The 25455-nt window shown below is 37.8% G+C and overlaps 3 protein-coding genes and 1 long non-coding RNA gene across 4 annotated transcripts; 3 read left to right on the top strand and 1 right to left on the bottom strand.

The window, feature by feature from the left end:
• Positions 1-456: 456 nt before the first annotated feature.
• Positions 457-2736, bottom strand: LOC126795431 (remorin-like). The gene is made up of 5 exons (XM_050522270.1): positions 2673-2736; positions 2191-2211; positions 2030-2099; positions 1791-1872; positions 457-660 (listed from the first exon to the last, which is right to left on the bottom strand). The coding sequence occupies exons 1-5, from the start codon at positions 2734-2736 to the stop codon at positions 457-459; spliced, it is 441 nt and encodes a 146-aa protein (XP_050378227.1).
• Positions 2737-3963: 1227 nt separating this feature from the next.
• Positions 3964-6155, top strand: LOC126795979 (uncharacterized). Its single transcript, XR_007672276.1, has 3 exons — positions 3964-4220; positions 4707-4770; positions 6052-6155. It is a non-coding gene; the product is annotated as an uncharacterized LOC126795979 (long non-coding RNA).
• A 795-nt stretch (positions 6156-6950) lies between these two features.
• Positions 6951-7322, top strand: LOC126795430 (nuclear transcription factor Y subunit C-9-like). The gene has a single exon (XM_050522269.1). The coding sequence runs from the start codon at positions 6951-6953 to the stop codon at positions 7320-7322; it is 372 nt and encodes a 123-aa protein (XP_050378226.1).
• Positions 7323-14702: 7380 nt separating this feature from the next.
• LOC126795429 (remorin 1.4-like) lies at positions 14703-18096 on the top strand. The gene is made up of 6 exons (XM_050522268.1): positions 14703-14784; positions 15005-15062; positions 15166-15181; positions 17203-17282; positions 17729-17810; positions 17881-18096. Exons 1-6 carry the CDS (start codon positions 14703-14705, stop codon positions 18094-18096), a joined length of 534 nt encoding a protein of 177 aa, XP_050378225.1.
• The last annotated feature ends 7359 nt before the right edge of the window (positions 18097-25455 follow it).

Below are 25455 nucleotides of genomic sequence, written 5' to 3'. Positions count from 1 at the left end.
ATCGTTTACTAGTCACCCTACAAGAAACTAGTAAATACAAACTCAAGATTAAGCCATTCTACGTACTAAGGGATTATTATTTTTCATTTTATAGGGTGCAGTTGACAAACATTTCCTTCTTTTTTTGGGTCAAATGACAAACATTTCAACCACACATGATCACCTCTCCACCATTCAGTGATAATGTATACTTGTAAATTACACATAATCAACATATTTGATCGATCGAATTATGCTTTGATCGGTGAAAATTACACATTATCAACATATATTATTCAACACATTTTCTTTTTATAACGTTGCATATCTGAAAAATTAACTCATATAGAGATGTAAGGCAAATGCCAACGTACACTAGCAATATTACAAAAATGTTGTATACCAGATATCCACTAGTGATCGACAAGAGCCGGTGACTACTGAAGTAAATTCATAGATTTTAGAAAAGTAAATTGTTCAAGGGTGAAAACAAGGTAAGATTTTATTCTTCGGTGCATGCCCAGTTGCACGGTATTTCTCAGCCATCTCCACTACCTTCTGGCATTCTTCCTTTCTTGCAACTTCGACCAGCATCCTCTTCTCTTCTGCTTCCTTATGGAGTTCAGCTATTTTATTTTGCATCTTCTCAAAGTACAATGCCTTCTTCTTTTCTAGTTTCTCCTGGCCAACAAGACATTTATTATTAAAATAAAAAAGCATAGCCTTTAATTTGATGACTAGATCGATATATGCTTTACTATCAAGAACCCAATTAAAATCCTATATATTCATATGAAAAATGTTTTATGGTGCCAGATTCGGCGTGGCATGCCACGTTCGTTTATCATATCAACAATTACAATAATCACAAAATGTTTTTTTAAATGAAAAAACAATCTTATCATTCTTAATCCAACAACTCTAGATTATTATATATAAAAAATTGTAGCTCTTTTTTATATAATTTATTTTTTTCAAAATGTAATAAAAATACGATATATACAAAGTATGCTTAAAATATATAGATATGTGTGTGTGTGTGCGGGCGATATATATATATATATATATATATATATATATATATATATGCGTGTGTGTCTGTGAGGTGCTTATATGATAATTATAGTCATTAATTAATCGTAAATGTAAATAATCATATAAGAAAGTGATAAATCTTGACATATTTCATATTTGTCACTAGAAAGATTATCATCAACATAATTATATTAAATATAATATTAATTAAGATATGTATACTCTAGAAAAAATAACGTTTGTTACCTTATATATCCCCTTAAATCGATTATACTCTAACAAAATAATATTCCCTTTTAGAAGAAAAAAATAAAAGAATCTTACCAAATTTTTTCATCTAAATATAAATGTTGTAATTATCTTACATCGTCTGAAATTTAAAAATAAATATATTTTTACATATATATATTGTATATATATATATATATATATATTTCACGCGTGCACATATATATTTAAAGCATATTTTCATAAATTTCAATTTTTTAAATTGTATTTTAGAAGTATTACTGTGATGAAAAAGAAGAAATGATAAGAAGAACAAAAAATATTTTTATAATAATTTATAATCGTTGGATTAACAATGATATGATTGTCTTTTATTTAAAATGATATTTTTATATAATTTTAATTCTTGATATGACATTGTAACGTAACATGTCATGTAGGATGCGGCGCCGAATTTGGCGTTATATTATGGCTCTCTAGCACACCTCATATTCATATATGTTACCTCTTACATGAGCCTATTAGTTTTATTCATATACATGAGTTACCTCATACTTCCTTTGTTGCGCTTCAATACTTGCTTGCTTGCTTCGCTCCCACGTTCCAACATTAGATATTCTTTTATTTGCCCTTTTAAATCCAAAAAAAAATACAAATCAGGCTTATATACTTGCTTAGATTAACAGGATAAGTAAACATACACACACACGACTCTTTACTATTCACCAGCTAGGAAGATTTAGCGAAATGGCATGAATTTGGATTAGCATAAACATTTGACGCTTACTTATTTTCCAGTTTTGCCTTCTCGCTGTCTTCCCATGCTTTGATTAAACCCGCAGTATTCGTTGACAAAACTATTAGGCAGTGACAGGATTAGCAATTAATTTGTGAGAATTATATCTTTCTGTTAATAAAATATAATCCAAATTAACGTCCAACAATTACCTTTCGCCACACCTGAATCCTCTGCACAAACAGAGAAATTCGCATCCTTAGAAGATTCGTATTCAAATATCAATTTCATGATCATGCATGTTTCGTGATATGGTAGTTTTTATTAACTTTTCACTTCATTAAGCAGAAAATGAGCTCGTACTACTTAGTCTAGCTACATAGTACAGATAGTAACCATATTAAGGTGGTTTTTTTTATACGAAAGACTAAATTACAACAAGGAAAAACCTGTAAGTGGCTACGAAAGACAGATCAATATGGCTACTAAGTGGTTGAAGGGTGCATTTTTATGATTTTTATTCACCTCGCTCTCTGACGTTTGCACCATAAATCACTGGTTAAACTATAGATGTCTTATTTCGTCACAAAATGATCAAGTTATAAATGCATGAAAAAGAGAATTTGGCTGTAAAAATCACCCAATTAACATGATCAATTAATTGCATGCATGGAAAAAGAGAGTCAGTATTTACTTTGAGGCTTTGCAGGCGCAGCATGAGAAACACCCATTGGAGGAGCTGAAGGGGCTTGAGCCATTGCTTCTTGCTAATTACCAACTTTACAGGAAGCTATGTAGCAGTCTCTTCTTAAGAATTCTAATCAATCTCTCCAATGTGTTTGTCACCGGCTTCAATTAAGTTTTAGTGAATCAATCAAAAATAATTAGATCACAGAAACAACGTATTGATCAGAAACTAATGATATTAGTTTCGCTCCTTGTTCTTCGTTATTCCTGTGATCTAGAACGAGAAGGTAATCAATAAAAGAACTCGAGAGAAAATATTTCATAATCTTTTATTTCAAATTCCATGAATCTAAAATTAAGCTCAACCACATATGAAGATATGTAGTTCAAGAGCCCCGAACCTTGTGTTTGCATGATTCGAGCTTGTTGGAATATTAGGGGGTAATAATGTACTAATTAGCTATCTCCTTCCTAATTTTATCATATAAAGTAACCACAAACCCAATCAGACCGTGGAGATAAGCCGGCCATGATAGGACTTAATTAGGAGCCGCTGTCGCTGCTTTTTGGATCTTAATTTTGGACGGAAAGCTGGTTTAATTAGCAATTCGATCAGTGCCGTTGTTAATTAGTTAATTACATAGTCCAAATTTGAATATGCCTACACAATCCATCTAAACTAGGTTTTATATATTATAACGTGTATAGTTTGTTCAAAAATAAACGTAGACCATATCTCAGCAATACCTACCTATACTCCAAATGAAATTCTAACCGAACACTATTCTAATTAAGGCTTCAAACACATCCAAATTAAATTTTGCATTATTTGTTCACTAGCTAGCTAGCAACTCGTTTAATTAATATAGACCATGTAATAACCCGAATTTTTAAAAACTAAATGTCGAGTATTTTCAAAGTGTTAAACTTGTGAAATTAATTCAAGACGACAATTGGAGGTTTGCGACATTTCGAAACGAAAACGGAAACGTTCTCGGATCGTTTAATTAGAAAACGTAACGTTACCGCAACGTATAGATCGACTTTTATTCCGTCGCTCGGTTGTGAAAACTTCCTTCACGAAAGTCGTAGAGCTCATCGATACGAATTCGTGGACACGTCATGCGTTCGAATAGGACGTCGGACGCGAAAGTTATTAACGTCGGAAGTTCGTTTCCGATTTTAGAAATAGTATAAAAGGAAGGAGAGGAGATTAAAAATCAGAAAATCAGATTTTTCTAAAAATCAGCTCGGGTACTGTTCACCCGAGCTCGGGCACTGTTAACCCAACCCAAAAACCTTCTCCGGCCGATTTCTCCACCATCCGACGTCGCCTCGTGTCGTGCCACCTATCAAACTGACGGGCTCGACGAGCTCCATCTTTTGGGCTACGTCTTGCACTCCGGCGACAACCACACACGGTGTAGCAACCGCCGGAAGTTACTGATGTGGCGGCGCCGCCTCCTCCGGCCACCATGGCTCGAGATTCTTGGGGGGTTTTGCTTGTCTCAGTCCCAGCAACATTCCCACAAAAGGAATCGAGCCAAATCGAAGTGTAAGTACCCGAATCAAAATTTCAATTTCTAGGGTTTGTGAATAGTGCCGATTTTATGTTCTTCGTTGTTTGGACTGTTTAGACTCGGATTTAGACCTTGGTGTCAACCAGGAAGTTGTTGGAAATATTGTTTAGGTTGTGGTGGTGAAATTTGGTGATGATTGATGGCGGTCGGTGAACAGTAACGCCGAGTGAATAGAAACTCCGCATGAATAGTGATCTGTAACAGTAACTGTGAATAGTGATCAGTAACAGTAACTGTGAATAGTGATCTGTAACAGTACCTGCGAACAGTGGCGCGGTAAAAACAGTACTATGAACAGTGTTTTGGTAAAACAGTACTTTGAAACAGTGGTTTAGTAAAAACAGTGATTAGTAACATGAACAGTGTTCCGTGAACAATGTTTTATGAACAACATTTAGCTGTGTTGATCTCGTCACCTGATATTTTAAGTATCATTTTCTAAGCATTTATCGTGCTATTAGGTGACTGACGAAACGAGTGAGGAAATTACTTTCAGGGTCGTGGAAGTTGCACGCAGGAAAGAAGGTGAGTAAAATCTCACATATTTATGAATCCACCCTTGCGGTGATTTTAAGATTTTTGCAAGGGTTTTAAATATTGAAATACGACAAGTATACAATATAGTGGATTATACATATATATTGTATAAATGGTAATAAGTACATATATATATAGTTTGCTATATTATATACTGTTATGAATTCATTGGAATTGGTTATTTCGATGACGAGAATTAAATATTGAGCATGTGATTTGATTTTTGTACAATAAGATGTGTGATTATCGTACGTGGTTTTAACATGAGTTTGTTAAAATGTTTTGTCTTCGGACGAGTTTTGTCTTCGGACGTGTTTATGAAATATGACATGTATATGATATAATGGATTATATATATATTGTATAAATGGTAAATATGTACATATATATATAGTTTGCTATATAATATACTGTTATGATTTTATCGTGTTTTATGTCATTTTGATGACGAGATTTATATATCGAGCATGTGATTTTGATTTGTACAATATGGTGTGAGATTATTGTACGTGATTTTAACATGGAGATTGTTAAAATGTTGATTTGTCTTCGGACTTGATTTTTGGTACAATATGATGTGAGATTATTGTACGTGATTTTAACATGGAGATTGTTAAAATGTTGATTTGTCTTCGGACTTGATTTTTGGTACAATATGATGTGAGATTATTGTACTTGATTTTAACATTGAGATTGTTAAAATGTTGATTTGTCTTCGGACGTGATTTGGTACAATATGATGTGAGATTATTGTACGTGATTTTAACATTGAGATTGTTAAAATGTTGATTTGTCTTCGGACGTGATTTGGTACAATATGATGTGAGATTATTGTACGTGTTTGGCAAGTCGGAACCTAGCCTTTGGCCGGGCGAAAGTTACGATACAGTTAGAGCTCTAGTCTGTCTGCCTTAGTACTGCATGTGAGGTAACGGGTAGTTATCTGCTCATGGGTACTCAGATTGTTTTGGATGTTGGGTAGCGGGTGGCTATCCAATATCGGCGGTGTATTACCAGAGGGGTAACAGATGTGTACCATCGTTCTTGGTACCCGTATTATAAATGCATTTGGGTAACCAGAAGGGTTACTTAATTTCTCATGAGCGCTTCTTTTTCTTTGGGACAACCATGAGTGCATTTATATTTGTTTGATTTGTGGATTTTCGTATATATTGATATGCGAGTTATATATTTTCATTTTACTCATACGAGCTGTAAAGCTTACCAGGTTTGTGTTTACAATCCCGGTGCACCAATTCGATGGTGTAGTGGATAACTCCGCAGGTGTGGATTAGCGGGAATTGACGGACCGCTCAGAGGACTTGAAGTTATTTGTCTCCAGCTTGTGTGAGGATTTTGTGTGACTATCTTGTGAGGTTGTTGTGAGGATTATACATTTCCATTTGTTATAATGTTGAATTATAATTTGGTTGTAATAATTGGTTTGACTGAGTTGTATTTTGAACTCAGAGATGATCCGCTGTGGCATTTTAAATGATTTCGATTTCATCGAGATTGTTTGGTGTTTAACGACTTTGAAATTTTGAGTTTTTATACTCGAAATTTTGGGGTTGTCAAACATCAATGATATAATGTACCTAGCTAGCTACAATCTGGAGGCAATACTCTGAAAAACAAAACATTGTGCTATTAAAATTTTGAGGCCAAACAGAAAATGATAAAATCCACATCTGAAAAGCAATGAACCAGATCTATTTGAATATATATGAACCCTTTCCGAAATGGAAACTTTGTCGCCAAGGATCTTTGTTGCCCTAGCAACTGTGGAGGCCATTGCATGCCTTTTTAAAGTGACGCACACACATTGCCCATTTTATGTTTCATGGTTATATATATGCCTTGAATAATAGAACTAGGCAAACCAAATGCTAATAAGTCGTATACTATTCTTAAATACAGAACTCGCGCGTTAATCTTATTAAATTTAATTAGCCGGCTTAAGCAGCAGGCTGGCCTGACCTCACCTGCCGGCTTCCTCACCCTTCATTAGTAATTAGTCCTATATAACTAGAACTTCCATATCTCATAAGTTCATTCAATCATTCCCTTCACAAATTATATATACCAAAGAAAGACGTAAAAGGTCGTCTGAATCGATTAATTACGTACCTTATTAACAGTCAAGACTAGATAGAGTTCGAATAGAAATGAGGCAAGCAGGAAAGTACTCGGGATTCATGATGTGTGGAGGCATATCGGGAAGAACCGGACCGCACTCATTGCCGCTGGCAAGGATAAAAAAAATCATGAAGAAGTCCGGCGAAGACGTGAAGATGATATCCGGCGAGGCTCCAATTGTGTTCTCAAAGGCGTGTGAGCTGTTTATAGAGGAGCTCACACGGAGGTCTTGGGCGACCACGCTCCAAGGGAAGAGGAGGATACTGCACAAAGACGATGTAGCATCCGCGGTCATGGCCACCGATATCTTTGATTTTTTGGTCAGTATGGTCTCGGAGACTGCTTCTCCTTCTGAAGATGGGACGTTACCGGAGGAAGAGGAAACAGCGGGATCGTCATAGCTTGTCTATATATCTCAGAATTATTTATCCTAATAAGACTCCTAGGAGGGTACCTGTAGTTATGTACAACTGTAATTTATAATGTATGTATCTTACTATAATAAAGCGTGTGTGAAAATATATGAACACTCTCCACCATATTTATTTTAAAATAAGATTATAACTTCATCATCTCCTCAGTTTACAATACAATGTGTTTTATTCTAGTGTTTAAAAAAAATACCTGATGGCGTTTTGTTGACTCATATTGATCTGACAGCAGTTTCATTAGTATTGAATGTGGGCTGTAGGCATGCATGCTCGTCTTTCACGTACTGTTAAATTCAACTGATATCTATATGTAACTGAAATTTGATCCTGGCTTATCACCTAGCTCATCTCTTGGAATGACATTCTTGATATGACACACATCAATATTACCATTTCGAAACTACCAAGACTAATGTAGCGTAAATAATGATAATTTGCATTGGCAGCTTCCACACTGTAAATTACTATTAGTTAGAGATTGTAGTAGAGAGGATTCAATAACTACTAGAGAAGATTTCATAATTCATATTCAGGCTGCTATAGTCTGAACCCTCAATATATATAACATGTTCAAGAGCATGTGTACCGTGCTTTGTAGCTAGCTAGCTAGTGCCAATTAAATTTCTAGATATTAATATGTATAGTTGACTACCATGTAATTTAGGCTGAGAAGCAGCTAAACACAACATCAATGTCACTACCGACTCCAGTAGAGACCATAAAATGATCACTCTTCTCCAGCCGCAATGCTTGGCCTGCACCTCCCCGAACTTTTCTTTCAATCTCAATCGTTCGCATCACAGCAGTTTCTCCTCCGCCGCCAGTTGAACTCGAACTTTTCCGATTTCCATTCCCAGCAGAAACCGCCATCTTTCTTTCAATCCTCCGCCTCACAACATACTCTTCCGGAATAAACACGTCCATAATTGTGACTACTGCTTATTCCTAGCTAGTGAGATGCACACCTACATATCTGAAGTTCTGAACCCCAGGTTCTTATAGAGATGGATGAAAAGGTAGTGCGAGTGATACCATGGGCTGGGGACCATGTTTTTGGCACATAGAAGGGAACTGGGAAGTTCAGGTGGTAGAAGTAGTGAATAAAACCGGGGACAATTGTTCTGTTCTCCGTGAGAAAGGTGTGGCTTTCTGTGTGCAACGGTTGCATGTTACCGCAAGTGTTGAGCAAATGGGGGTTCTGTTTAAAAAAAACTGACATGCATCTATGGGGATGCTGTCTTTCTTGTCTCATTGATTTGTTTATTTTCTTGTTTAACGAGCCCTAATTTACACTTTAATTAGGGTTTAGAGACGCAAAAAAGAAAATCTGGAAAGGAAAAAGAAAAGCCACAGTAGATAAGCAACAATTGGTATCAAGCACAATATGACTTATAGCAACTGTTAACTTGGCCAGCGAAGCCCATCCGCACGGCCGATGGGCATTTTATTGAGATAAATAGCATTATAAATCCTTCTCTCTGATTTTCATTCTACGATGTGGGATTGTGGGATGCCCTCAGTATATGTCAGCAGAACTTGGTGCTATATATGTCAAGCTGGAAGCATCTAATTTCAACTGCATATGACTGGAAATTAATCTTTTGCTCTATGAGAAACTATCATAGTGTGATGAACTTCAAACAATTTAAGCCTTCATCTATCACGCACTATACAGTCTATACTGGAGAAGAATGTGGTTAAAGCCAAGAACCAAGGGGTCCAATTCTAAGTTCGTTAATTGTAGTTAATACAACACCAACAACAAAAAAGTTGGGGTAAAAAAATTCCCGGTGGTTGAGTTAGAAACACTTGGTATCAGAGTTAGGTTAGGCTAGAAGCAGCTTAATCAAGTTGCATCCTAGTTCAACATAGCTATAATACCACTTGTTTGTATCAACACCAATCCTGTCCATTTGCGAGGAGTACCTCAACTATAAACAAGTTGATTTTTTTAGTCCTTTTTCGATGTGCGATTAGCTCTGTATTCAAAATTTCAAATACATGATTATATAAAACTCAAAGCGAGTGCTTACAATCATATCAAGCAAACGATTAGGAAAATTACAGGACAGAGCCAAAAGGTTTCTACTCAGCGCCACACTGATATGTAGTTTTGGGACGAATTGCAATCCTTCAAACTTCTGATGCATAAGCATAACTTCTGATGAAAGTTCTCATAACCGGACACCTCCCATTTAGTCTAGCTACCTAAGCCTCTGATTGCAGTCCAATGTCCAAACGAGCCAATATTTCGAGCCAAAACCCAACCTCAAAGCTGATCAACTGATTTATAAGGATTAGGGATAATAAGTCATTAATTGTGACGCTAAATCTAAGTTAACTTAAGATCTATGAATCATTGTATGATGTATCTGCTCATGGTGCTTATTTTGCACAAGGTAACTTACAACAGTACATTAACCCCTTGAGTTTTACTCAGAGTTTACTTAATTTCTTGTTTCGCAGAATCATAGAATGCCAATGACTAATCCCATCACTGTCCATGGCGATTGGTGAAAGTGGTCTGAGGAAGCTTCATTTCTTCCTGAAGCAATCTATTAGATTTTGACCTATACAAAATAAAAATCAAAGGAACTTTAATTACTATAATGTTTTTCACAAGTGGATTATAGTCATTATCCGACAATCTGTGGGTGACTGTAAGGGCGAATCAAAGCTTCAATTGATTGATATAAGACTATAAGAGGAAACTGGTGAAGAAACTTCTGAGACAGGAGAGGAAGAGTGGCGGAGGTTGAAGCGCTCTTACACCACTACACTAAATGGTAAAAGACTATTTTTCTAACCTGTAATGATAGCAGATACACTTATTTAATGCTTTTGTTTAATCCGGTATGTGTTAAATCCAGATTCATTGTATTTGTATTAAAAATATGATAATTGTTGCCACCCCTACTAGCATAGAGCTAGTATGGCATGCCACCGAGCATAACTATGACTCTCTAGGCGAATCTACAAGTCACTATGTGGCTCAACCATGATATTCATAGCGTACTTAGTCATACAAGCTTTCCATTGATAGTCGGAACTCACCAAGACACTACCGGGAAGTCACATTTCCGACCTCATCAAGATGGCTTCATAGTAAGTCTAGAGGGGCACTTGTCCCACATTGAAGAATATGTAAATGAGATGAGTCCCTCACCTATAAAAGAGATCCCTCATCCCACTTAGAAGGGGAATCACTACATATATAACTTAAGGCTATTTTCTTATACTAGTGGATTCAAGTGGATGTAGCCTACCCCAAGAAAGGGAGGTGAACCACTATACTTCTCGTGTCAAACTAACACTCACTAATAGCTAACTGTGTGATCAGCCACCCATTCGGTAATCACAACGTTAACATTGGCGCCGTATGTGGGAAGCTGACAATTAGCTTCGTCGCTTACCACCAACAGACCTCCCACAGTCCCCACACCCCGCAGTGCATGAGCTCACTACAGCGCAGTCAGATCTTTTAAAAAAACAATTATGACCCTCCCGTGGTCCATGCCTTCCACGGTCAACTTCTTCCACGCACGGTGGACGTTCTTCCACGCTCCTGCTAGAGTAGCACATGACTTCTAGCGTAGTACATGACTGCTAGCACGGTACAAGGCTACTATCGTAGTCCCATGACTGCTAGCGTAGTACACGATTGCTAGCACGGTGTAAGACTGCTATCGTAGTCACATGACTGCTAGCGTAGTACGCGACAGCTAGCACGGTGCACAGCTACTCCCGTAGTCCCACGACTGCTAGCACGGTGCATGATTGCTATCATAGTCCCATGACTGCTAGCGTAGTACACGACTGCTAGAACGGTGCACGGCTACTCTCGTAGTCCCATGACTGCTAGCGTAGTACACGACTGTTAGCCCGGTATATGGCTACTATCGTAGTCTCATGACTGCTAGCGTAGTACATGAATGCTAGCACGGTGCACAGCTACTCTCGTAGTCCCACAACTGCTAGCACGGTGCAAGACTGCTATCGTAGTCACATGACTGCTATCGTAGTACACGACTGCTAGCACGGTGCACAGCTACTCTCGTAGTCCCACAACTGCTAGCACGGTGCAAGACTACTATCGTAGTCACATGACTGCTAGCGTAGTACGCGACTGCTAGCACGGTACACAGCTACTCCTGTAGTCCCACAACTGCTAGCACGGTGCAAGACTACTATCGTAGTCCTATGACTGCTAGCGTAGTACGCAACTGCTAGTATGGTGCATGGCTACTCTCGTAGTCCCACGATTGCTATCGTAGTCCCATGACTGCTAGCGTAGTACGCGACTGCTAGCACGGTGTACGGCTACTCCCGTAGTCCCACGACTGGTAGCACAGTGCATGACTGCTAGCACAGTCCATGGTCCTACTCCCGCAGTCCCACAACTGCTATCGTAGTCCCATGACTGCTAGCACGGTGCACGGTTGCTCCCGTAGTCCCATGATTGTTATCATTCCCATGACTGATGCTCCCATAGTTCCACGGTGGAACTCCACAGTCCTACTCCACAGTCGACTTTCATGGTCCTGCTCCACAGTTGACCTTCGCAGCTTTCCGTAATCGCCAGAGAAAAGAAATCATTGCACAACTAACTACGGGACTTACTTGCAAAGCCAACCAACCCGCAACAAAACACGACCATAACACAGAGAATTGAAAGGAAAATGTCTTCAAACCGGACATCTCCTCACGCAAAGCCAAAGCGGCTACTTGCAATCATTCCCCGCACAAGGAAGCGTCATGCTTGGACACTTCCAACATGATTTTGGTACTTGCATAGAGCGCAACTCCACATCGGCATAAGATAAGTAAAATGCTATGCCTCCCTAGTACTGTAGAGTTAATTATTACCATGTCTTAGCATGATTTTATTACGCTATGAAGCATGCCTACAACATACCGCACTTGATATGCATGCCCACATGGCTTTCACGCATTGCCTACAACACTTTGTAGAGTTAGCTAGCAATGACACTTAGCCATATCTTATATGCTTAGAGATTTGTGACGCACACACTTGAATGTCAAACTTAATTGTGCTAATGAAACTAGGAATTTTTCTAACTATTGTTCAAGAGAACAATTAAATTCCTTATGCAGACTGTTTCATCACACAACACTCAGACATCACGGAGTCAGAAATTCTTTCCTTGCCAAAAAGTGAGAGACTACGCCCAAGAGGGCTCAAGCCGCGTAAATACGCGCACTACGCTCAAGAGAGCTCAAGAGTTCTACGCGTAACGCTTATCTACGCTACGATGGATGCACTACGCCCAAGAGGGCTCAAGCCGCATAAATACGCGCACTACGCTCAAGAGAGCTCAAGACGTTCTATGCGTAACGCTTATCTACGCTACGATGGATGCACTACGCCCAAGAGGGCTCAAGCCGCGTAAATACGCGCACTACGCTCAAGAGAGATCAAGATGTCCTACGCGTAATGTTTATCTACGTTATGATGGATGCACTACGCCCAAGAGAGCTCAAGACGTCCTATGCGTAATGTTTATCTACGCTACGATAGATGTATTACGCCCAAGAGGGCTCAAGCCGTCCTACGCGCAAAGCACACTGCGCTCAGAGAACAAACTACACCCAAGAGGGATCGACATCCTACGCGTAAAGCTCACTACGCTATGATGGACGTATTACGCTCAATGTTAGCGTCCAAAAAATGTCATACGTGTAGCCTACTACGTTATGATGAACGCACTACACTCTAATTCAACGCCAAAAAGACGTCATATGCGTAGCCTACTACGCTATGATGGACGCACCACACTAATTCAACACCAAAAAGACGTCATACGCGTAGCCTACTACGCTATGATGGACGCACCACACTCTAATTCAACACCAAAAAGACGTCATTCGCGTAGCCTACTACGCTATGATGAACACACCATGCTCTAATTCAACGTCCAATAGACGTCCTACACGTAAGTCACTACGCTAAGATGGACACACTGCGCTCTATGCCAGCGCTCAGACGTCCTACGCGCAAAACACTGCGCTAAGATGGACACACTACGCCCGCAGTGGCTCAACGTCGTCCTACACACACTGCGATATAGGAAGCACCAGCCTTTAGAGGCCTCACTAGCCTTCAAAGGCCATATTGGCATATAAAAGCCACACTCACCCGTAGCAGCCATATTAGTCCAAAGCGCCATCGCGCAAGACTATTTCGCCTAAGCACACCGCACACATAGGCCATATCACTGGAAACTGCCTCGATGACTAGTGGTTTCGGGGACTTACGCATATTTGCGTACTAGATCATATTCAGGACCATACATATACACACGCATCATCATGTGTCAAACACACATCGTGCCTGTACATTCTTATGCTACCCATGACAACGGACATACTTCGTGCACATATGTTTTTATCTTTGTTTTGCAGGTTTGAGAGTCCCTTCTTGCTTAAGGAGTTCGAGGACTGGTAGGGGTATCCCACCGCCTGGACACTGATGCTCGGTGACATGTTGATTGATAAACTCCCCAAGCAAGAAGTTTCTCTTACTTAGGGACTGCAGGGGGACATGTTGGCACCCCTACTAGCATAGAGCTAGTATGGCATGCCACTGAGCATAAGCATGACTCTTTAGGCGGATCTACAAGTCACTATGTGGCTCAACCATGATATTCATAGCGTACTTAGTCATACAAGCTTTCCATTGATAGTCAGAACTCACCAAGACAACACCGGGAAGTCACATTTCCGACCTCATTAAGATGGCTCCATAGTAAGCCTAGAGGGGCAATTGTCACACATTAAAGAATATGTAAATGAGATGGGTTCCCTCACCTATCAAAGGGACCCATCATCCCACTTAGAAGGGGAATCACTACATGTATAACTTAAGACTATTTGCCTATACTAGTGGATTCAAGTGGATGTAGCCTACCCCAAGAAAGGGAGGTGAACCACTATACTTCTCATGTCAAACTAACACTCACTAATAGCTAACTGTGTGATCAGCCACCCATCCGGTAATCACAACGTTAACAATAATAAGCATACATTCCTGTAATTTCTTCTAATCATTTTTTCTTTATCATTTCTTTCCTGAGTAAGAGAAGTAACGAATCTACCTAAATAACTACCAAAAACTTAATTGAAAAAAAAATCCCCTTTTAACGCATGATAGCCAATATATATGTATACCTCTTTCACTGCAATTCATCAATTAGTGTTCATGTTTCTCTTCCAAGAAATACTGATTGTCTATCTTTAATTCTGTGGCTAATTTGGAACTCTAGATAAGTTTAGGGATCTTTATGAAAGAGGAAACCAAGAAAGAACAAGCAATTAACTTTGTCTTCGTTGATGCAGAGAAGAGTGCGATACCAGTTTCTGAACTCTGAAGAGAAAGCATCATCAGCTGGTGATCCTCTTGCAATTGTCAAAGGTACCCAAAGTGCACAAACTTAAACTTATTTGAAACCCTCTCTCTTTCCCCCTCTTTTTTAATTAGGTTAGTGCTTTATATTAAGATAATTTCATGATAATTTCTGGACTAGCTGTGAGTAAACCTAGTGATGTGTTCGACTTATTATTATTACAAAAAGTATACGAGTTGTGAGAAAAATTTATAATGCATTCAATAAGCATGTCATTGGTCATTGCAGAGATTGCAGATCATCCTGCTGCAAAGAAAGGTATAAGGAGTTCGATTGAGATAGCTAGGTATGCAACCAACGTTTATGTTCTGTCTGCTCCTCTTCCTCTCTCCCTGTGAGTAGAGATGCGAACAGCTGAGTTTAGTTTATATGTTTTTTATGGTTTTCAGCATCTTTGCTGGGCCTGTGTTTGGGCTTTGCCCTTTTATGAAGTATTTTAGTCACACAAAAAAAACTAACGTTTATGTTATTTTTTTTTTGTATTTGTTAATTATAATTATTGGGAAAAATTAGAAAATAGTATCATCTCCCATTATAAATTAGAAAATGGTCACTATTTATTTTCTCATTATAAAAAGGTCATCTGATTTAATTGGAAATTAGAAAATAGTCAACAAGTTATAACAAAATTAGAAAAAAATAATCATTTTTTAAATATTTTCCGAAATGTTTTGTCATTTCTTACTCATTTTCTTTTTTTCGTTCATTATTCTATTAATTCCAGCCATAACTTTACCATCTGGCGATAAATTTGAGAGTGGTTGGTCGTTAGAAAGATCTCTCTCCCCTTTTTCATTTGATACTCTACTCACTCCGAACCGATCACCGTACAAGACGCAACAACCCTCACAAGGGGTTGCCGCCGTTAATAGTGGTGCTCCAAGAAATTCCGGCAAAACCGAAGCTCAAGGTTCCTTAATTCTAGTTATTCTCTTCATTATGAGCATACTCATACCAATCTCCTTTGAATTTGAATATAATTTTGCATATTTAGACATTTTCTCTTGGCATATCACACTCACTCTCACACCACCTACCACACATGTTGTTACACTCACTGTCACACCTATTGTCACATCCGTTGTCACACCCGCTGTCATACAACCTATCACACTAACGGTCACACCCTTTGTCACACTATCTATCAGGCTATCACACTTGTTGTCACACCCACTGTCACATCTGTTGTCATACTCACTGTCACACAACCTATCACACTAACGGTCACACCCTTTGTCACACCACCTATCACACTCGTTGTCACACTACCTATCACGCTAATTGTCATACATGTTGTCACATTGTTTTATGTGGCTATGTTGTGACAAAAAGAAGAAGAAGAAATAAGATTGAATAGAAATATCGAACATTTGTTTATTGTTATGTGATCTTGAACTTCTCAAATCAATTTATATAATCCAAATATCGACATTAATGTGATGCACCTCCAGCCACACTACCTATCATATTATCACTGCCTATCACACTTGTTATCACACTGCATGTCACACTAACTATCACACTACATGTAACAGCAGAAAGTTAGTGTGATAGCTAGTGTAACAAACAGTATGATAGGGTGACTAGAATTTTCTTTTAAAAAAAATTCCAATGCTTCTATCAAAATCAATATAGCAATAAAAATATCAAATTACGTACAAAACCACCATAACCACGGGCTATCTCTTCCATTTCCCATCACAGTGCTTAAAAACTATGATCATCAACCTTTCTTGATATCAAATCAAACAAAACTTCTCCATGTCACAAATCAGTCTCCGTATTTGATCTTCCCATCTTTGCCTAATCGACTTCCCAAATCCACTCTTGAACAACGACGGCTCCACCATTTTCTCCGCTTTACTGTTTTCTAACAAGCCTTGCATCATTAGTAACAGTTCATGTTCATCCGTTGTCGTCCTCTTCGCAACGTCTTCGTCGACACTGGACTCGATCTTTGTCAAACAACACCAAGATGTTGATGTTCATAGCGCACAAGCCGTGGGTAAATCCATTCGTCAAACCAAGAAGAAGAGCATCTTCGGCTGACACCGTCCCCGCGCCTCTGATCTTGGCATGTCCATGTGCCTCCGTCCTTGGTCCATCCCCATGCCTTCAACCTTGGCACGTAGAGAGAGAGAGAGAGAGAGAGAGAGAGAGAGAGAGAGAGAGAGAGAGAGAGAGAGAGGGGGGGGGGGAAATTAGGCAGTGGCAATTTGTAATTTTTGCTAACTTTAGTGGCAACGGTATAAACATAATTAAAAAGTGATTATTTTATAATTTAGAAATCTTTTTTGACTTTTTATTAATTTATGGTGTCAAAATTGACTTTTTTTAATTGTTGATCGGACTAATTCTTGTAATCAGTAATAATCATTTTAAGTTAATATGAAGAATTCTTCATCTTTTCATATTTGTTTCTTCAGATATTATGTATGCAGAGATTAAAACAGATGTCCTTAATCAAAGCATGGGAAGAAGGCGAAAAGACAAAAGCAGAGAACAGGTACAAGATCAATTTACTTCACTTTCTTTGTTTTTCAACCAAAACATTATGATACATGCCTGACGCGGCTACGACATATTACTACACTTTTTTTTGACACCCTCCGAAGCCAGTTTTTGTCACCTTCGGATTGGCAACAGAGGTTTCTCCACAGGCCTTTAACCGTGGGAATACTCCTCTGTCATAGCCCCGTTTGGCTGAAGGGGCATCGCAGCCTGCCCCTGGCCACCTTCGCGGATATAGTGGCATCATTATTTCCTCCCAACGTTCGAACTCCCGACCTATTTGTCATGCCGGAAGATACCTGAGATAGGGGCCCCACTGATTCCACTACACCACTTGTCAGTGGTTATTACTACAATAAAATCAGCATGAAACTCGAATAATCATTTTGAGCACAGTTCATGCTTGACTATAACGATTGATTGATGGTGATTGTTTAACAGATCATATAAAAGGATGTCTGCAGTAGGATCATGGGAAGAAAACAAAAAATCTTCTGTTGAAGCGCAACTCAGAAAAATTGAGGTACTAATTTGTTATAGGTATCTTCCATCTTATGAGGTGAAACTCATAGTTTTGTATATGCTGACCGCAGGAGAAGTTTGAAAGAAAGAAAGCGGAATATGCTGAGAAAATGAAGAATAAAGTGGCTGAAATTCACAAGGCTGGAGAAGAAAAGAGAGCGCTCATTGAAGCCAAACAAAGAGAGGAGTCCCTCAAGGTGGAGGAGGCAGCTTCAAAGTTTCGTGAATCCGGATCTACGCCTAGGAGATTGTTCGGGTGCTTCACCTGTGCTAACAATCTTTTATAGGTTCAGCCGTTTAGGCTTTTAGCAACCATAGAAACTTTCATTTTCAGCTAGAAAGTTTACTATGTATGTTACTGGAATTTTTGTTGGTTTTGTTTTTTTACTAAAATCGTAAAAGGGTACGACTATAGACTCAATAATAGACATTGACATGTTCATTTGCATCATTTACAGTTATTTTTCTCTCAATTACTATCAGTAAAACACTAATACCTACACTGTCGCACAGCCTTAAACCATGGACAGATGGATCTCTCTCCATGTTCAATCACGTCAATCAGAGTCCTAGCCTCGGACTCCTCGGAGGTATATTTCAGAGCTTCATGCAGTTTTCATATTCATGCTTCTTGTCATGTAAAAGTCATCTAATTGCCGGTTCAATTGTTTATAACCAATGACAGGACAATGAGCTCAATCAAATGCTCTTGGGCCAGATGAATAATTTCCAGTAATTCCGACTACTACAGAAAAATTTGGACCTGAAATAAGCTCAAATCAGATTTGGACCAGAATATTTTGTCATACAGGCCCAACCAGCTTCATTTTCCTCTCTAGTCTCTACGGAGTATAAGGCACTTCTCCAAATAATTTTCAGTAGGACAACTTGGTTAATATATTATTTAACCCTTTTACCCTACGTAAAGGTACATGATCATGAAGAATTCAGGTTATTGATTGTGGTATATTGATCCTTGTAAATGTAAGTAAACTTCAGTAATTCAAAATTCGTTGAATCTATCATATACGATTTAAGAAAAGTTGATTAAATGTGGAATCTCTAAACCTAAATCCAAATCCTGCCGATATTGATTAGATTTCAATACCAATCTATCTTAGCTGTCAAAAAGGTGAAAGCATCATGACTCGATTTCTTAACAAATAGAAATAGAAATAGTTGTCAATGAATCCACCAAGATCACTCATCCTTCTTAATTCATTTAGTTTTTCTGATTTCTTTTTCACCTCACTGACTCACTTAGGTTCTTATTTTTTTTCATCACGTGATTCCTGATTTCTTGTACATGGCTGTCCCTAGCACGTGATTTTCTTAATTAAATTCACTTCATATTTTAACTTGCCACTCTTTTTCCTCTTTGGCTCTCTTTGCATCTGTTCTCACTGAGAGAGAGAGAGAGAGAGAGAGAGAGAGAGAGAGCTTCCAGCCTTCCAGGTGATCAAATCAATAAGCAAATGTGCCAAAAGAGATGAAAAGAACAAAAAACGCCACCTTGGGAAGTATGTGGATATATCTCTAGATCTATCCCTTTAATTATTATCTTTGTGTAACTTGTAAGAGGTGGTGTGTGTTTTCTTCAATCCTTGAATCTTTCACATGCCCACCTTATGTTGTCTCTCATGTGTGCACTTAATCTCATCATTTCTTTTTTTTTTCTTTGTTGGGATTGAGCCCTAGTCCTTGTCTATCCAACATGTATGACAATATTGACAATTAACAGTAAATAAACAACACAAGCTCATGAAAACCAAAAGAGATTGTATTGCCTTTATATGATCTATTTTTTTGGACAAGCTAATGGGTAATTATCACAATGTGGTCAACATGATGCAAAGATGAAAGTGAAAGTCTAAAGAAGGCTGCTTCACATGAGAAAAGCTAGATGATCTAAACTCTCAAACATGTTCTCTCAATCTTAATTAGATGATCTAACCTCGAATCACTTATATATCTCTTAAGAAATATGCATACGGCATTACATATACCTTTAGTCATCTCGTTTCTCCTTTGATGATTGATTCCTCCAAATCAACTAAGAGACCGATAGTGTCATTAGTGTGTATAGTTCTTCTGGTGAGCTTGTGAAGTTACTGGTTTCATAGTCAATTATGTAAACTTAATATGGACATATCATTAAAGTTCATGAGGAAATCAGCAACTTACCATTTACTAGCAGAACAAGTAATGAGAAATCATGTAAATAGAATTCCGAATTGACTTATGCATTTTGTATCAAATGTACAAGTTATAGGGATTTGAAATAAATTGGTGATTAATTTAATTGAACTCTGATTGAGGTGATTGATCAAAATATAAATGATATACAAATCAAACATATATGAAGAATCATACTAATTTAGTCTTCTTTATGGGGGGGTGACTGATTACTAGTTGAACCATATATAAGCTCAGTTCCTACACTCTCTTTGCCCGTTTCACTAAGAATCCAGTTTCATAGAGAGAGAGAGAGAGAGAGAGAGAGAGTTGTGTAGAAGACTTGAGTTTGGAATCAATGGTCTATTTTGTAGGTTTGTTGACTTCCCTCAAGATCTCTATTACTATGTTACATATTTATATTATTGTATGTTGTGTATATGTTTCTTGTGTGTTCAGTTTTTATAGATCAAATGATTTTAGGGTTACAAATTACTCTTGCACAACTATTCGTAATACACATACCAAATCTTGCTAAATTGCTACGCGAGTATGACATTTCAACCTTTGTATGGATCCCGTGTCTTGATATGTTGATACCATATTAAATATGTTTGATTATCACTGTTCTTCATGTGAACCTCTGAATCAGTACCATTCGTGATGAAATTCACGAAATTGATGTGTCCTTGGATTATTTATATACTAATTACCTTGTGATGATACATAATAATCTTAAAAAGTAAGGGGTTAAAGGTTAATGATTGTTGTCTGGAGATCCATTTGTATTTTCTCTACCTGTTCTATTCTTATGTGAGGTTGTTGGGTTAGGTTTACCTAAATGTGTTACCTTTTGCTAAACTTAGAAGGGAATTAAGATTTATTTTTCACCATGTATGGTGCATGCCTTAAAGGCTCAAATAAGGTAGACTGGGTTTTCGAAGAGTATCGTTTATTTTTATAACTTAAGTGATTATTATATCTTCTTATTTAGTAATTTCACATTTCTTTTATGTATTATACAAGAAAATTAAATCCACAGTCTGAAACTTGATTGACTAGCTATATATCATCATTTGTCATCCACAAGATGTTCGGAAATATGGCAAATAAGATCTAAATTTTGAACATATTATTTTTTGACTAATAGAATATAAAATATTAATTATACGACAAACGATTCAGTAGATACACTACCATCTCATAAAAACATTCAAGACGTAGAACTTCCTCTATCAGATATTCAAATTAGGCTTATATATTGAACTAATTGAAGTGTAGACATGGCTAGGGGAGACCTTCCTGTTGGTCGGGACTTCAATGAATCAATGAATTGATAGATGAACCTAAAAAGTCTTTTAGCAGACAAGTAAGTAGAATTTGTTATGTGGAAGACAATTCAGAATTCCCAGCTTCATTAATTATTATACATATCATGCTCCAATCAAATAATGCAGCAAGAGATACTTAACTAAAAAATGCTTAGCTTGTCTAATTTCATACAAAATGTATACTAGCATATATGTTAAATTATTCTCCTTACTCTCATTCTAGCCAGATTCTCAAGAATCCAAGAGCATACATAATGATGCTCCTAAAAAGGCTTCCACTGAGTAATTTGAGGACATAATTGTACTTATGGTGTCAATAAACCAACTATTCCATTATTATATTCTATAATGTTATCAATATGGGAAAAGTTTATCTTCACCAACAAATCGACAATGAGTGGGATTAAGGGTCCCTCTTTTGAAGAAGTTGAAAAAGGGTCTAAAAGGGACCATCTAGCAAGTGATCATTATCATTCCCCCTCTACAAACCACAAACCATGCATCAATATCTTTGTGGTTCACACTTCACACTTCTGATCTTGTTGATGGCTTACCACCCAAACTAAACTTTTTCCTAAGGCTGGGAGTCAGGTACCGGAGGAATGATAACGAAACCGTTCATCACGTATTAAATCTCGATGGAACGAGATGAATTGATAAAAAAAATTGATACTAATACCGAAAGTATATAACTGAAATGGGTTGGTTTCATTAGATCCGATACCAAATGTACCAGCCCGTATCAAAACTATAAAAACCTATATTTTGGGGGGGGGGGGGGGTTGTTTAGGATTCACAAAAATCCATATACCCCAACTCATTCCATCGAAAACTCATCGCCTCCATTCATTTTGCGACTTCATTCTTTCACTCCATGTCTTCGGTACTTCGCTTATTCGCATTTCACTCTCAATCACTGACTTCGCTCTTCACTCTCAATCTCAAGTCTTAATCGCAGTCTCTCGGAATCTTGATGAGAAAACTAAAGGTAAGCCTTAACTCAATCTCAAATTCTCAACTAAAACTCTGAAAGTATGAATCATATATGCAGCTTGGGTTTTGGGTTTTACTTTATTTGGGTTATGGTTTGACTTGTGTTCGTTTCAAATCGAAGGAGCTTGAGTTTTGTGTTCACTTTCTTTGTGTAGAAGTATGAATTTGTGTAGTGTAAAACTCTCAATTTGTGCAGAAGTATATGCAGTTTTAGGAACTGCTCTTAGTTTGTATCTTTCAGTTTGGTGAAATTGTGAAGTGTGTCAATTGTATATTTTATGTGAATTATATTCATGATTGATCCTAGTTAGCATAGGGAATGATGCATATATAGGCCTTGTGGAATTTGCCAGTTTGGTATCGAAAATGTACCGAACAATATTGGTTCAATTCGGTATTGAGATTGAAAATGACAGTACCGAACTGATATCAATACCGAAATATAAAATCGGTATGATATCTCATAATCCTAGACCCCGTACCTGTCTCAGTCTTACTTTTTCCTTTATCCTATTCTAAGATGGATACTTATTAATAGAGGCTTAAAAGCTCGTTAAGAATAAACATTATTACATAGTAACGGTGATATCTTTCAAAAACAAAACTACCGTGAATGCCAGTGTGTAATTCTGTAAATGTGTTTGTTTGTGCTAGAAATGGTACTGTAAGATATGGCCCTTGGCATGCATTCAAGTAAAGGGTCCCCTTTGTGCACGCCCTTGTTGTGAGAATTGTGATTTTGATAATGCCTAGCACAGTTGACCACAATAAGTCACTAAATGAGGCCATTGAACACATGAAGGTGTTTGTCAGAACTCAGAAAGCACAAGTATCTGTTAGGGACCTAGCATAGCATGTGGTGTGGTTCAAACTATTTTATCTTCTTCCTTTGTATATACAGTAGCTTTTGTATCGCAGAAGTTTCCATTTGAGCGCGTACGAGTGCATGTAAGTTAGTAAGTAGACACAGGGGGAATAGCGTACTGAGTTTAAGAAGAGTCCTATACTGTCTCTGTACATTTAGAACAAATAGTGGATAAGAACAGGATCGAGTCTTAATTTCTGTTCATTAATCTTACCAATGGACTGATATATATTTTCGGTCTAGCTAATAACATATAGTAATTGAAGTCGATAGCGAGTTTAGTACATGCTCTTTTCGCGAAATTAGATGGGCTCTTTTCGTGAGCTAATTTGGAACTCCAAAAGGTGTTTGTTAGTACATGCTCAACTACACCATGTGGAGATCGGTATATGATGTAACGTATCTTATGGTTTTAACTTTTAAGATGTATATAATTAACTGTGAATTAGTTTGGGACTTCAATTAAGGCTATTCTCATGTATCGTATGCCTTGCTATATTCCTAATTTCTGCAGAGATATTGTAACGTGTATCTATGTGATGATATACTATTTGACAGTTAATTAGCCTCACAATCAGAATATTGTATGCATGAGATAAAATAGAAACTAATCCGAAATACAGGACGTAAATTACTGTAGTTATGATCGACTTTATAGAAATACTACTCAAATGCATAAATACTTTATTTTCCTCCGCCTCTTTCCATCTTATATAATCCTTTGTGTACAGTACCAATGTATGCAAACCAGATTTGAGGTTGGGATTTTCCCATATATACACACACAAGACTTTAAATTCTCAACTACAACTATATATATATATATATATATATTTATTTATGCATCCAAAGAACATAGAACAGAATCAAATGACCACAATGCCAGAGAAGAACCACAAACAATTAGGTAGGTCCTTAATTAACCAGCTATTTAGTACATAGAGTTGAGTATGGACCCCCAATATTGAGGGGCGGTACGGTTAGGCTGCGTTGGCAGTTAAATGACTTAAATCCATGGCTAGATCATCAACAAGGAAAAGTGTTTAGGGTTTAGAAATTTTCGATACTCATTATCAGTACGTATCTAATTAACTCTTCGATCGTAGACAGTTTCAGACACAGCAAGTAATGGCCATACCAGAAGAGTAAATTTCTTCACATGCAAAAGTTGATATCGAAGAATATTAGCGTGGCAGCTGCAAGTAGTAGTAGTAGTGATTCTGGTTCTGCATGCTTGCCTGCAGTTGCACGCTTCAGATGTTCAGAGAAACTGACCTGACCTCTCTGGTGGACTTAGTTATTGACTCTGGTTAGCCTCACCGGATCGAATAATAGATATATGACATGACATAGGGCAGCTTCGAAGCCAAGTAAAGGAGAAACAGTGACAGCAACCATCCCTGTAGCTATAAGCTGCCACCTCCCATCTCCCTCAGGACCTCCACGTATAATATACTGGCCACCTTGAACTGCATATACACCGGCCGTTTCGTTCTCTAGCTTCCTACCTTCACGCTTCCCCTTTTTTGTTCTAGTTTGGTCTGAACGTACCTACTCTCTCTACCTCATTTCGTCGTATCTTTCGTGTCACCCTTGCTACTAGTTAGGGTTGTTAACAAAACCTCTCTTTACAGATATGTGATGTACCTAAATCCTGCAAACACAACTATATATAGGCAGGGCCGGCCCTGAGAGATTTGAGGCCCCGTGCGCGTAAAAAAAAGGGTCATTGTACAATTTTTTTTATTAAAAAAAAACTTTTTTCATTGGCAAAATTAGAAAGAAAAATAAGGGATTATATAAAGCTCTGAACACCGAAGCCGTCGAATTCAGAATATCAGAATAATTGTGAAGGATCACTATTAAGTCTATCCATTTATAGAGGTAGCATAGAAATAAATTTTGATTTAGGAGAACATCAATCGGCAACCGAACTCTTTGATTCTTGTTATTAGTATTCTTCATAATGAAAGGAAAAGATTCACAATTTAAGAGAAAATAAGACGGTAGAAGCATGAAAAAAGTGAGGTTTTGCTTAAAACAATGCAATTGTGAAAACCAAAGAAAAAGAAGAAGAGATTAATCGACAAAGGAGCAAAGAGAAAAAAAAACAAATTGGGCCCTGGTTCGAGTGTAGGAGCACTGCTTGCCCTCCCTCAGGGTCGGCCATGTATATAGGCAGGTTAGAGAGCAGACGTCCACAGTGCGGACATCGCCGTTTTCGGTGACCGGCGACGCGCAACGACAACGTGGAAAGTACCTGCCGTGCTCCCTTCCTCATG

Source organism: Argentina anserina, chromosome 5 (genome assembly GCF_933775445.1).
Source record: "Argentina anserina chromosome 5, drPotAnse1.1, whole genome shotgun sequence".
In the NCBI taxonomy this organism is placed as follows: Eukaryota; Viridiplantae; Streptophyta; class Magnoliopsida; order Rosales; family Rosaceae; genus Argentina; species Argentina anserina.
Note: the sequence above shows the minus strand (reverse complement) of the source record. Positions and strands in the feature narration are given on the sequence as shown.